The 13,846-nt window shown below is 36.9% G+C and overlaps 1 protein-coding gene across 1 annotated transcript; it reads right to left on the bottom strand.

The window, feature by feature from the left end:
* On the bottom strand, window positions 4,552-13,376 carry CLEC4D (C-type lectin domain family 4 member D). The gene is made up of 6 exons (XM_018049114.1): window positions 13,155-13,376; window positions 11,559-11,651; window positions 7,872-7,976; window positions 7,013-7,164; window positions 5,849-5,964; window positions 4,552-5,348 (listed from the first exon to the last, which is right to left on the bottom strand). Exons 1-6 carry the CDS (start codon window positions 13,180-13,182, stop codon window positions 5,201-5,203), a joined length of 642 nt encoding a protein of 213 aa, XP_017904603.1. The 5' UTR covers window positions 13,183-13,376; the 3' UTR covers window positions 4,552-5,200.

The raw sequence follows: 13,846 nt of genomic DNA on the forward strand, positions 1-13,846 counted from the left end.
GCAGGAGATCTGGGTTTGATCCCTGGGTTGGGAAGATCCCCTGGAGAAGGGCATGGCAACCCACTCCAATATTCTTGCCTGAAGAATCCCCATGGACAGAGGGGCCTGGTGGACCACAGTCCATGGGGTCATAAAGAGTCATACACGACTGAACAACTAAGCACAGCACAGTCTATCAATACTGATTCGGTTATTTAAGAATATGTAAATAACACAGCAGCTTTTATAAGCATGTTTCTTGCACACAGCACCATAAATAGACCCTCAAAATCATACATTGGAATTAGTGTATAATCATTGAATGGGAAAATTCAACTGAATAAATGAATATAATATATTAGCTTTCTTTACAAATGTTGATTTCTCATAGGCGTGACAATCTGTGTTTTTGAAATCAATATGCCTTTAAAACAAAAGTCATTCAACCTGAAAGTAATTCAGTAAATATATCTCAACTTTCTAATTTCTTTTTTCATATCACAAACATCAAATGAGGAAACATTTTAAAATATGTGGAAATGTTTTTGTTCATTGCTTTTATACTTTAGATGGCTATAATTATCTTAAATTTTATTTTTATATTGAAAGACACATAAAAATATTAATGCATATATTTCACTATTTACAATTTAAGTTATGCAACTAACTCTGCCTTCAAAGTTTGGCAAAAAAAGAATTGTTTAGATTTTATTAGAGTAAAGCTCATTAGAACCTAAATTGTTTATCAGAAAAATCCTTCTTTGAGAAGCAGATCATCCAATTGAAACTGTTTTAAATATAATATTTTATAAATGGGGTTATATAAATACTTAGGCACCAGAAAACCCAAAAAGTAGCAAAAAATAAAGAATAATCAGCCATTCATATTCCCAAGACCATGTTCTCCAATTAAACCACTGTTATAATTTGAATACTATTACCACTTGGGCTTCTAATTTTTAAAAAAATAAAAATCACTTTACTACATCTTTTTAAAATGTTATTTATTATTAAAATTTTTTCAGAGCAACAATTGTATAGAGATGAAAGCTATAAAAAGAATTGAATTCCAAGTTGGTATAGGTTAAGATCAATAGGAATCATACAGCAGACAATGTATTCTTTTAAAGTATGAAATTTAATTTTACTTAAATTTACCAAATAAAAAAATTGAAGTGAAATTAAAGAATTCTTGAAATTCAATAATTTTATAGGCCTTATGCTGCCCCTGCTTAGTTGCTTCAGTTTTGTCTGACTCCATGCAACCCTGGACTGAAGCCTGCCAGGCTCCTCTGTGCATGGGATTCTCTAGGCAAGAGTACTGGAGTGGATTGCCATGCCCTCCTCCAGGTTAGAGGCCTTATAGATAACCACAAAAAATTTTTTCCTAAAGGGTCCCTAAACAGAAAAATAATAAGGAATCATGCAAAATGTTCTTCTTGCTCTTTGTTTTTTAAACTAGAGGATAATTGCTTTACGATGTTGTGTTAGTTTCTGCTATACAATAACCTGAATCAGTTATATGTATATCTTCCCTCTTGAGCCTCCCTCCCACTCCCACAGCCATCCCACTCCTCTAGGTTGTCACAAGAGTACCCAGCTGAAAGACTGTTTTATACATCAGTGTCTCTTGCTGTCTCGCATACAGGGTTATTGTTACCATCTTTCTAAATTCCATATATATGTGTTACGGGGAGGGAGGAGGGAGGGGGGGTTCAGGATGGGGAACACGTGTATACTTGTGGCGGATTCATGTTGATGTATGGCAAAACCAATACAATATTGTAAAGTAATTAACCTCCAATTAAAATAAATAAATTTATATTTTTTAAAAAAAGAGTATCCAGCTGAGCTCCCTGTGCTACCCAGCAGCTTCCTACTAGATATCCACTTTACACATGGTAGTATAGATATGTCAATGCAAATCTCACAATTCATCCCACCTTCTCCTTCCCCCTGCTGTGTCTACAAGTTCCTTCTCTATGTCTGCATCTCTATTCCTGCCCTGCAAATAGCTTCATCAGTACCATCCTTCTAGATTCCATATATATGCATTAAGGTACAATATTTGTGTTTTTCTTTCTGACTTACTTCTCTCCTCTTGCTCTTTTGTTTCTTCCTCTTCCCAACCTGCTGTCCTTTACCTTTCTCAACAATATAGCCCCTAAATCATTTGTTGGGTGGGACATACTTAGGGAGATTTTTACATGTGCGCATGTGGATGCATGCAGGGAGACATAACCATATATGGATATACGCATAAGAAATCAGTAATCATATTTACGCTGAAGGGGTATTTAGAGGTTCAGAGTGGAAGAGAGCGTCACCTTATATTTTAATGTTTTTTACTGTTTGCCTTATTAACACATATAATTACTTTTTCAAAGATAAAAAATGTTTGTTATTTTTTAAGACTTTGTTGATGTGGACCTTTTTTTTAAGTCTTATTGAATTTGTTACACATTGCTTCTGTTTCACGGTTTGGTTTTTTGGCCATGAGTCATGGGAGACCTTATCTCCCCAAGCAGGGATCAAACTGGCACCTCCTGCATTGGAAGGTGAAGTCTTAACCGATGGATTGCCAGGGAAGTCTCCAAAAAGTGCTTAGGTTTTTTTAACGTTTCAGACTTCTAGGACATTCTATTACAATGTTCTTAAGAAATTAGCATTTATTTTTATGAAATTACTATTACCTGTTTTAAAGAAATTGTGAAGACTATGTATAAAAGGTGCCATGAGAGTTGAGAATTGGCTGAAAGGGACCAGGGGTGGAAACAGGGAGATCACCAGAAGGCCATTGTAATAATCCAGGTAAACCGATGTTTACTTGGTCTGGTGGAAGCCATGGAGAGAATGAAAATTGATCTGAATTGGGAGAAAAAGATTAAGGTATCGATGTAGACATAGATGTATAAAATCACAGAGAGGTCACATTTTATTGACTACTGAATATTTAAATACAGTTTTATACAAATGGAGAATGGATAATATTAACTATATAAAGTCTATTTCAACAAGTTTTATAGATTAATGCTATGTAATTTATGGCAAACACAAAGTCCCTTGATGCTATTTCAGTTAAAAGCATCAGCTTTAAACACAGACACATAAACACATACAGTCAATCATACACTAATATTCTGAACTTAGAAAACCACTAATTTAAGAATAAATACTGTTTTTTTACTATAGTAGTAAGGAAGATGAAAATGTTAGTTGCTCAGTCATGTCCGACTCTTCGTGGCCCCATGGACTGAAGCCCACCAGACTCCTCTGTCCATGAAATTTTCCAGGCAAGAATACTGGAGTGGGTAGCCATTCCCTTCTCCAGGGAATCTTCCTGACCCAGGGATCGAATACAGGTCCTCTGCATTGCAGGCAGATTCTTTACCATCTGAGCCACCAAGGAATGTAGCTAAAAAGATGTCGCTTGAAATTTTTTAGCTTGGATCCAGGAAACATCAGCAAAATAAAATGTTTTAGAAACACCTCCATATTTTGTTGATGTTGGACATGACTGCTTCACAATTAAAGCTACATACATCACAAAAGCACAACTTTATGTTGTTAAAGTCGTGACTTTTCTTGCTAGTTCGAACTGTAGCTTTATAGCTCTAAATAAACATGCTAACAATGGCAGCCCACTCCAGCACTCTTACCTGGAAAATCCCATGGACAGAAGAGCCTGGTAGGCTGCAGTCCATGGGGTCACAAAGAGTCAGACACGACTGAGTGACTTCACTTTCACTTTTCACTTTCATGCATTGGAGAAGGAAATGGCAACCCACTCCAGTGTTCTTGCCTGGAGAATCCCAGGGACGGGGGAGCCTGGTGGGCTGCCGTCTATGGGGTCGCACAGAGTCGGACACGACTGAAGCGACTTAGCAGCAGCAGCAGCAGCAGCAGCAACAATTTACATAAATGGATTAAAAATACGATTTTCTTCTGATTCTAATTAAAAATGCAGAAACACTAATACAGTGTTACATCAATAATTAAGAACTATTATCTGTCTGTTAGCCAAGAGGCCACAGCACCACCAGTAACTTTTCTGTAATACCAAAGGGAATACATTCCACCTACTATGAAAGCTAGTTCTGGGCCACAGTCTTGTTTACATCAAAAACTAACCCTGTGAAGGTGAGCTCTTTGGTTTCCCAAAACTTTTGTTTCCTTAGTTATAGAATTAAAAGAGTGTGCTTAAGATGGCCTGTAAGGGACTTTTCCACTCAAAAAGAAATTGTCAGCTTGAGACTCCTCACTGTGGTGAGATTTTTAAAGTGGAGTAAATTTTTTAAAAGGTAAATGGATATTTTTTTTCTTGCTGGAAAGTGAAATTCACTCAGTCATGTGTGACTCTTTATAACCCCAGGCTCCTCTGTCCTTAGGATTCTCCAGGCAAGAATCCAGGCAAGAGTGGGTAGCCATTCCCTTCTCCAGGAGATCTTCCCAACCCAGGGATAGAACCCAGGTCTACTGCATTGCAGGCAGATTCTTTACCATCTGAGCCACCAGGGAAGCCCAAGAATACAGGAGTAGGTACCCTATCCCTTCTCCAGCAGATCTTCCGAACCCAGCAATCCAACCAGGGTCTCCTGCACTGCAAGCAGATTCTTTACCACCTGAGCTACCAGGGAATCTCTTTCTTCCTGGGCAATACCATAATTCTAACTATTCTATACTGTTCTTCAGAAAATATTTTGCTCATGGAATTTCAATATAATGACTGATACTATTAAAAAACCTGAAAACAAAGCACCAGACAATAAAAATGCTGCTTAAAACCTTTAGAGTTTGCGATATTTGGGTTAAAAAAAGATGCACCACTACCAATTGAAATATCCCACCTTTGAACTTTAAGTGCTAAGAATCATCAGAGCAGATGAAATGGTGACTTAAAAGATTTCACCATTCAAGCTATTAAATATGTAATCAATACACACCAGTTGAAAAGTAACTGCCCTGCCTGAAATACTATCAAGAAAACAAAGTTAATGAAATTGATTCTCACAGAAAAATATGATTCTTTCCACCAAAACACAACACAAAAAATACATTATCTTGAATGAATGAAACGAAAAAATAAATAAATAAGGCCATCATGACTGAAAATGTTCTATGACGGAAAACGTTTTCTCTGTTCCCACAATACATGTATGTTCTGTTTAGTCGCATTGTTTCTTATTTTCTGTCCTCATCACAGGGCCCCCTTCGTAGGTTTTTAGTTGAATGCAGTTCCAGTTATCTTGCAAATCCAACTTGTCTTATAGTCACAAGGAAAATCACTCCAGGCCCATTTGTCTTTGTCGTTAACAAGAACAACACATTTTTCTTTCTGATCATTGTTGGATTCACGCTTGTGCCAGAATCTGAAATGAAAAAATATATATACACATGTGTGTACATGTTGTGTGTGTATAGTAGAGGTCAGAGGACAAGGCAGAGAAAATGCCCTTAGTGAAACATTTACAGTTGCACTGTCCAACAAAATCAGAGCAATCGACTAGCATAGAGGTTCCTGAACAGACCGTGCTCTGTTCTGAGCAGGCATTCTTATTCTGGTATTGTTGCTGTTTAGTTGCTAAGTCATGTCTGACTCTTTTGCTACCCAATGGACTGTAGCCCGCATCTTCTCTGTCCATGGGACTTCCCAGGCAGGAATACTGGAGTGGGTTGCCGTTTCCTTTTCCAGGGGATCTTCACAACCTAGGGATTGAACCTGCATCTCCTGAATTGATAGGTGGATTCTTTACCACTGGGTAACCAGGGAAGCCTTACAGTGATATAACCCACCCCAAAATGAATTTGGCTTGCTGTCTTCTTCCTACCTTTGCCTATAAAGCTATTTTACCCTAGTTGGTATACTCACACCATCTGTGGGTTAAATGGTTTCTTGTCCACCCAATGCCACTGGCCGTCAAGGTTCTCATTCCTAAGTCCCAGGAAATATGAAAATCGTCTATCCAAAAATTGAGTGATAAAGTTCTGCGTAAAAATGTGAATTTCTATAAGTATATTTGCATTTATCAGTTGATAACTGTTATTTTAGGAAAAGAGGAAAGAGGTCAAATAAACTACTAGTTAAACACAAAAGCATTGGTTATATGTGTTCAGATCCTGCCTCTGACATTTATGGTGTGATGTTAATAAGTGCTTTAATGTCACCAAACCCCAGTTTTCTCAACTCCAAAAGGGACAACTCCACTACTTCAGAGGGTCACTGTGAAGATTAAATGAGATCAGCTTGCAAATTACTTAGCATATTTCTTAATGGGATTGGATTTTTAGGAAATTTTATTTTTTAAATTACCTTCATTAATTGATTGCATATTTCATTAAATTACACTTATTTCAAAGAGATCCTGAACCTATAGCTGCAAAGCCATGGAAACAAAGTCCTCCAGGAAACCATGTTAACCAAGAATGGAGTAGAATCTGAGTCTGGGTATATAATATATGGAAATATATTGCATGAGGAAATAAATTTCAGCTCAGAAATGACTTTACCTTGAGATTTCTTTTTTTAGAATAACAAACATACATCTGAATTATCCGTCCTATTCTTTATCCTGAAAAGATATTTCAGTCCTAATTAACCATTCATTGATTAACTTAATCATCACTTAAGTGGGCCTAACACTGCACAGACATTGGAGATACAAACATGGATAAAGCGTGGCTGTAGCCCTCTGGAAAGGAGGAGTCATTGGAAAAGCTGGAGTAGTGAACACTGAACTAAGTGCCCTGGTCATAAAATGCACAAAATTCCATGAAAGCATCTCCAGGTTAGAACAAAAAGGATGGAGTGGGGAAGGTGGTCAGGGTAGTTTTCTTGAGAAAATATCACATGAGTCAGATCTGGGAAGACCAGAAGATGTTGGCCATGTGAAGAAAAATGCAAGAGGAAGAAAGTCTTTCCAGGCGGATGGGGGAGAGGAAGCAAAGGCACAGAGGTAGAGCAGAGCTGAGAAATTCCTCTCTCTGCGAAGAGATTCAAACCAGCAGAGAAACTGACATGAGCCTCTCAGCATACCTGCTCAGCCCCTGTGCTGATGGTGGCCAGGTGACCTCCCATCCCAGAGCAGTGGCTTTCACTCTGAGCCCACGTCTTGTTGTCATTAAAAGGAAAATAGCAGTTGGACCGGAAGGCTCTCCAGCCCACAGGACAGCAATTCCAGGTGCCCCCTCATGTGAAAATCGAAAGGAAAATTAGGTCCAAGGGAGCATGCCATACATAACAAATCATACAGTTATTTTACTACCTAATATCCAATTAACATTTAAGAGAATAATACCAAGATTACCACAGTCATTCTGTTCCCCCTATTAAAAAAAAGATCCTGAAAATTACATTTTTAAATAGCTCCTAAACAAAAGTATCTGAATCACATAATGACCATGAGAAAATTACCAGGTTTTCTCTTAGAAGACATGATCACTTTTCAACATCCCTGCAGTTATTTACAACCGTGTTGAAAGAGTTCCTATAACAAAGCTTTTGGCAGGACGTTTTACCTGAAGGAAGTAATGAACCTGCTAAGATGCTCATGTAATGAGCCTTCACAGAATAAAAGAGATAAAGACACTTTGGCAAAGTTTACATATTCTAGGAGGGAGCAGTCCTTATATATCTGAATTAAAAGAAAATGTTATGCTTTGGATGCCAAAAATGGCTCATAAATGTTTTGTTCGTATTCTCTGATTAGTTATTCAACTGCTCACAATCATGAAAATAATTCTATCTCAATTTACTGATGTCTGCTCTTGTGCCAGATTCTCATATTGTGTTCTTTTCATCTCTCTCTTTATATAATAATGTAGAAATGATATGCTTTAAATCAGGCTATGAATTTGAATGGAAATAAGGAAGGAATTTCTTCTACTCTCTGTACCTTTCAGTTCCGGTTTCTCTCTGACGCATGTCACCTTTGGGTGCTGCTTTGGGAGCCTGAAGAACCCCGTTCCTTTCTTACAGGATAGAAAGTTGTGGTGAGTCACTGTGAAGGAGGGAAAAAAAATCTTAGTTTCCTTTTCCTATATAACCACTTACTTTGGGGGCATACTGCACTAAGTAAATTTTCTTTTACCATAATAGTTAAGGTCCCCACCTTCTCTGTTCTTCCTATGCAGTTCCTTTGTTTCAGCTCAGGTGAATTGGTTGAAAAGAATTGTTGAAAATCAATATTTGCATTATTATGCATGTGTGTTAAGACATTTCAGTTGTCTGACTCTTTGGGACCCTGTGGACTGAAGCCCACCAGGCTCCTCTGTCTATGGTATTCTCCAGGCAAGAATACTGGAGTGGATTGCCATGCCCTCCTCCAGGGGATCTTCCTGACCCAGGATCTTCCTGAACCCGCATTTCTTATGTCTCCTGCATTGGCAGGTGTGTTCTTTACCACTAGGGTCACCTGGGAAGCCCTTAGTGTCCATTTTATGCTTTATGGGTGTAGTTTTGCAAACCTTAATGTCCATGTGCTTTTAAACATGTTTTTCTATCAATATTTGTGCTTAGAGTAGAGATTTTGGTGACCACTGGTATTCTTCTGCAAAGTCCTACAAGTCTTACACACTTATCTTTTCTGTATTTTCACTTTGAAATATAACCAAGTCTAACAAAGTGAAAAACATAAATGTACAGTTTATCAAATTATTATAAAGTGAACATTCCAACAACCCAGCTCAAAAACGCAACATTACCAAAGCCTCAGGTGACCTTCACAGCCCAAACACGAATCCCTCACTTTCTCTTAAAGGTAATCATGCCATGGCTTTTAAAGCAATCACTTTGTGCTTTGCTTCATAATTCTACCACTTCATAATCTATCACAAAACCATATAGATCAGGTTTGCCTGCTTCTGAACTTTATATAAGTGAAATCATACTTTGGGTTCTGTCTTCGGCTCAGGGTTTTCTGAAATTTATCTATGTTGTTTCGTGCAAACATAACTCATCAGTTCTCATTACTGAAGAGTGATCCATTATCTTAATGAACTAAAATGTATTTATCTTTTCTTCTTCTGGTAGATAATTGCCTTGTTTCCAGTGTTTGGCTAGTACGAGCTCTGCACCTCTGAGCATTTTTGACCATGTACCCTTAGAGCACGCAAGCATGCGTTTCTGTAAGGCCCATGCACATGTGTGCAACTGCTGGTAATAGGTTATACCTATAGCCAACTATGGTTGGGGCAACCTTTTTCAAAACGATTATACTGCTGTATGCAGTATAATCTGTATGCAGGTAAATAAGCAACAGTTAGAATCGGACATGGAACAACAGGCTGGTTCAAATAGGGAAAGGAGTACCTCAAGGCTGTATACTGTCACCCTGCTTACTTAACTTATATGCAGAGTACATCACGAGAAATGCCAGGCTGGATGAAGCACAAGCTGGAATCAAGATGGCCAGGAGAAATATCAATAGCCTCAGATACGTAGAAGATATGACCCTTATGGTAGAAAGTGAAAGGAACTAAAGAATCTCATGATGAAAGTGAAAGAGGAGCATGAAAAAGCTGGCTTAAAACTTAACATTCAAAAAGCAAAGATCATGGCATCTGGTCCCATCACTTCATGGCAAATAGATAGGGAAACAATGGAAACAATGAGAGACTTTATTTTGGGGGGCTCCCATATCACTGCAGATGGTGACTGCAGCCCTGAAATTAAAAGACACTTGCTCCTTGGAAGAAAAGCTATGACCAACTTAGACAGCATATTAAAAAGCAGAGACATTACTTTGCCAACAAAGGTTTGTCTAATCAAAGTTATGATTTTCCCAGTACTCATGCATGGATGTGAGAGTTGAACTATAAAGAAAGCTGAGCACTGAAGAATTGATGCTTTTGAACTGTGGTGTTGGAGAAAACTCTCGAGAGTCCCCTGGACTGCAAGGAGATCAAAGAGTCAATCCTAAAGGGAATCAGTCCTGAATATTCATTGGAAAGACTGATGCTGAAACTGAAGCACCAATACTTTGGCCACCTGATGGGAAGAACTGACTCCTTGGAAAAGACCCTGATGCTGGCAAAGATTGAAGGCAGGAGGAGAAGGGGACGACAGAGGATGAGATGGTTGGATGGCATCACCAACTCGATGCACATGAGTTTGAACAAGCTCTGGAAGTTGGTGATGGACAAGGAAGCCTGGTGTGCTGCAGGCCATGGGGTCACAAAGAGCTGGACACAACTGAGCCACAGAACTGAGTACTACTGTACACTCTCACCAGCAGAAATTCACTGAAGGTCTAGTTGCTCTGCAGTATCATCAATACTTGCTACTGCCAGACTTTAATTATTACCATCCACAAGGTTTTTAGTGGTATCTCATTGTGAGTTGAATTTGCATTTCTCTGAAAATTAATGAAGTTAGAAATATTTCATATGTTTATCAGACATTTCATTTTTTTCTTTTCTATTGTGCCTGTTCAGGACTTAGCCCATTTTTCTGTTGTCAGTATTTTTCCTATTGATTTGGAACAATGGTTTAAATATTCTCTATCTAATCCTTTATTAATTATATGCATTAAAACATATTTTCCTATGTTTTCTGTTATTTTTGTTGGACAGTAATTCTTACTTTAATGTAGTATACTTTGGTGATAGTCTCTTTAATGGCTAGCACATTTTGTGACATGTTTAAGAAATCATTCTCTGTCTCAAGGTCACGAATATATTCTCCATATTTTCTTCTAAAACATTAATTTGCTTTCATATTTTAATCAATTCTCCACTTTAGGTTGGTTTTTGAACATGATATGAGGCAGGAGAACAATTTCATTTTTGAATATGGATAATCAATCCTCTCTACTACAGTAATTGAACAAAACTGTCCTCTCCCTATAACCCTGCAATATCCCCTCTGTTCACTTTTTAATTAATTTTCATTGGAGGATAGTTGACTTATTCCCTTCAGTTTTTTTTTTTTTTAATTCCCTTCAGTTTTATTTTGTTTGTTGTTCTTTAGTCGCTCAGTCCTGTCCAACTCTTTATGACCTGATGGACTGTATGTAGCCAGCCAGGCTGCTCTGTCCATGGGATTCTCCAGGCAAGAATACTGGAGTGGGTAGCCTGTTTTATATAGAGTTCATAAATACAGATCTGTAACAAAGCTCTCAACATTCTTTCTCTATTTGTTTATTCTTGCACCTATACTATATTACTTTATTTATAATAACTTTATACAATGCCTTGATGTCAGAAAGAAGTCTTCCAGCTGTTCTTCTTTTCACAGCCAGACTACAGTCCATCTGAAATTTGAGGGGTTTTTTCTGGTTATTCTTTTCTAGAAAGATGCGGTCCTTGTTATCCTGGTCCAAAGTGAAGAATGATTTACTGCAGTCTCCAACCTTCCCATGTATAGGAACGGGTCTAAGTTCCATCGTTCATTTCCTGGCTCAAGGCTGCATCATCAAAAAACAGAAGGTCAAGTATGTAGCTCTGAATATTAAATCCAAGCCCTGAGGCCTTTCTGGATTGGTATGTTGGAGAAGGTCATGCTAACAAAAGGTGTAGGGCAACTTTCTGAAAGTTTTTCGAGTGAATGATTCAAGGAGCATTCCACTTTGCTAATAACTTACCCACACAATTTGCAATAAAACAGGCACTTAGAAGTGACATGAAAAAAATAGCAATGGTCCAAGGGATCAGCTGGGAATGCTGGCCTCTTTCTACTAAAACCAAAAGAAAGATGAATAGGTTATCTTCTCAGCCAGGAAAACTAAGAGAGCTAATGCCACCAAAGAGAAAGCTTAGAATGAGATCATCCAAAATATTTTAGACCTGGAAGAGAGCTTAAAGATTTCCCCTGAATAAATCAACTTTAAAGTTCATTGATAAATAAATTAATTAATTAAATATATTTATTTGCAAATAAAATGTATTTCTTCAGGGTTCTTTGGGGGAATTAGGAACATGCTTTTTATTAAGCAGACTAAAAACCCCAAGATCTTTAAAAATTGATAATTGTAGTACATAAAAACCAAAGCTCCTTTATAAACAAATGTTAAAACACAAAGAATACATGGAAGAAAAATCTTGTCACAATGCTAATATCCAGGCTGTATAAAGAATTTCTAAAACCAATTTGAAAACTGAGCAAAAATTTGAGCAGAAAATTTGCTGAAAATTTAATTTGCTGAAATTATTTCAAAAATCCATTAAACAAACTAACAAACAGCATGCTCAGTCAGAGACATGTAAACCAAAATATTATGGCATGTTTTGTCATATATCAAATTTTTAAAACTAAATTGAGAATACGTAGTGTGGCAAGGCCTACAGGAAATAAACACTCAGTGAGGAAATAAATGCCACTACTGAACTATAAACTGGAAAGCCTCTTAGACAGATAAAGTTAGGAACACTTATCAATTTTTAAATGCATTACATTTGCCGCAATTTAAATTCTAGAGCTCAAGCCTATAGAAGCAATTAAACTTATTTCTATAAAATGATATTCACTGCAATAAGTTTGGAAATAGAAAAAAAGAAACCTTGAAACCTAATACTTGTATGCATATCATCAAAAGCACAAACACTAAATTATGGTGAATTCCTATGATGAAATTCTACAGAGCAATTAAAATAATCATGTATACATGTATGTATTAACAGAAAGAAGTTTTCAAAACATATTGGTACATAAAAATGTGATTTTCAGTACCATTGTACGTCATGACCCCATGTGATGAGATGAAATGAAACATTAATTTCAAAATTATATATTTCTGCATTCATTCTATATATTTCTCAAAAGTGTTTTTTAATGTTCTTACAGTACAAACCCATTTATGTGTCACTTGAGTAGAACTTGAGTATAAAAAGAAATAAAGTCAGAACCTCAGGTTCACTGCTGTCCCAGTCAGGGTGTTTTCTGTATCTCTCTTCTCTTCTTTTCCTTTAAACAATTTTCCCAAATTACTCTCTTTCATCTAATTTTTTTATATACTTGGTGCTCTCTCTTGTCCCAGTATACATTTTATAAAGGAGTTTCTAATACCCCAAATGTTTGAATCTATGTCCCCCTTCTTCACCAAAATAATTTTCACTTTCTTCAACTTCCTCCCCATCACCATCTTCAATCTTCATAACTGCAACTATCATCAATTCATATTTTAAAATCTTAGTCATAATTAAATATGCTTCTTTAAAACTGAAATGAGACAAATACTCACATTTATTTTGCGGTTCTTCTTGTCCCATTGTGTGTTAAATCTCTTGTGGTTCAGCAGTGGAGAGAACCAGCAGCCTCAGCAATGTCTTAAATTTTTTCCCCACAATTTATTCTGTGGATAAAGAAATACATTCAGAAATTCTTGAGACTGAACATTAATCTTGCCTATTCTGCTAAGATTAGAAAGCTCTCGATATTAAAGACAGCTCAAAAGAAGAAGTCTTTCCAAACACAGGGGTTTCCTTTGATTCACTCTAGGATGGAGCAAAGAAAAAGGAAATTGAGAAAGCCACACTCAGAAACAGTAGAAATTTTCGTAAGGTCACTACTCCAGTGTGTCATGTAGAATTTCTTAATTTATTTTACTTGTTCAAGCAAAAACCGTAGCCATGTCCTAAAAGAATCACAACTTCACCTAATCAAAAGAAGAATAAACATTTCCTCAAGTTTCTTTTCCTGGATATTATATTTTCAAAGGTAATTTTGTGCGTGAGCTAAACTCTGCCATGGAAATTTCTCTGAACTAAGTTGCATGCAAGATGGTAAAAAGTAATGTGAACAATGAGCAAAAGTTTTTAATCTGCACAGTGTATATATGTAAAGACAAAACATTTTTGTTGTAGAGTTGAGAAAAAGGTGGTGGAGCTGTTGATTAAATTCCCAGGTATTCCAATGAGAGAAATTAAATCAGCT

This window comes from Capra hircus, chromosome 5 (genome assembly GCF_001704415.2).
Source record: "Capra hircus breed San Clemente chromosome 5, ASM170441v1, whole genome shotgun sequence".
Lineage (NCBI taxonomy): Eukaryota > Metazoa > Chordata > Mammalia > Artiodactyla > Bovidae > Capra > Capra hircus.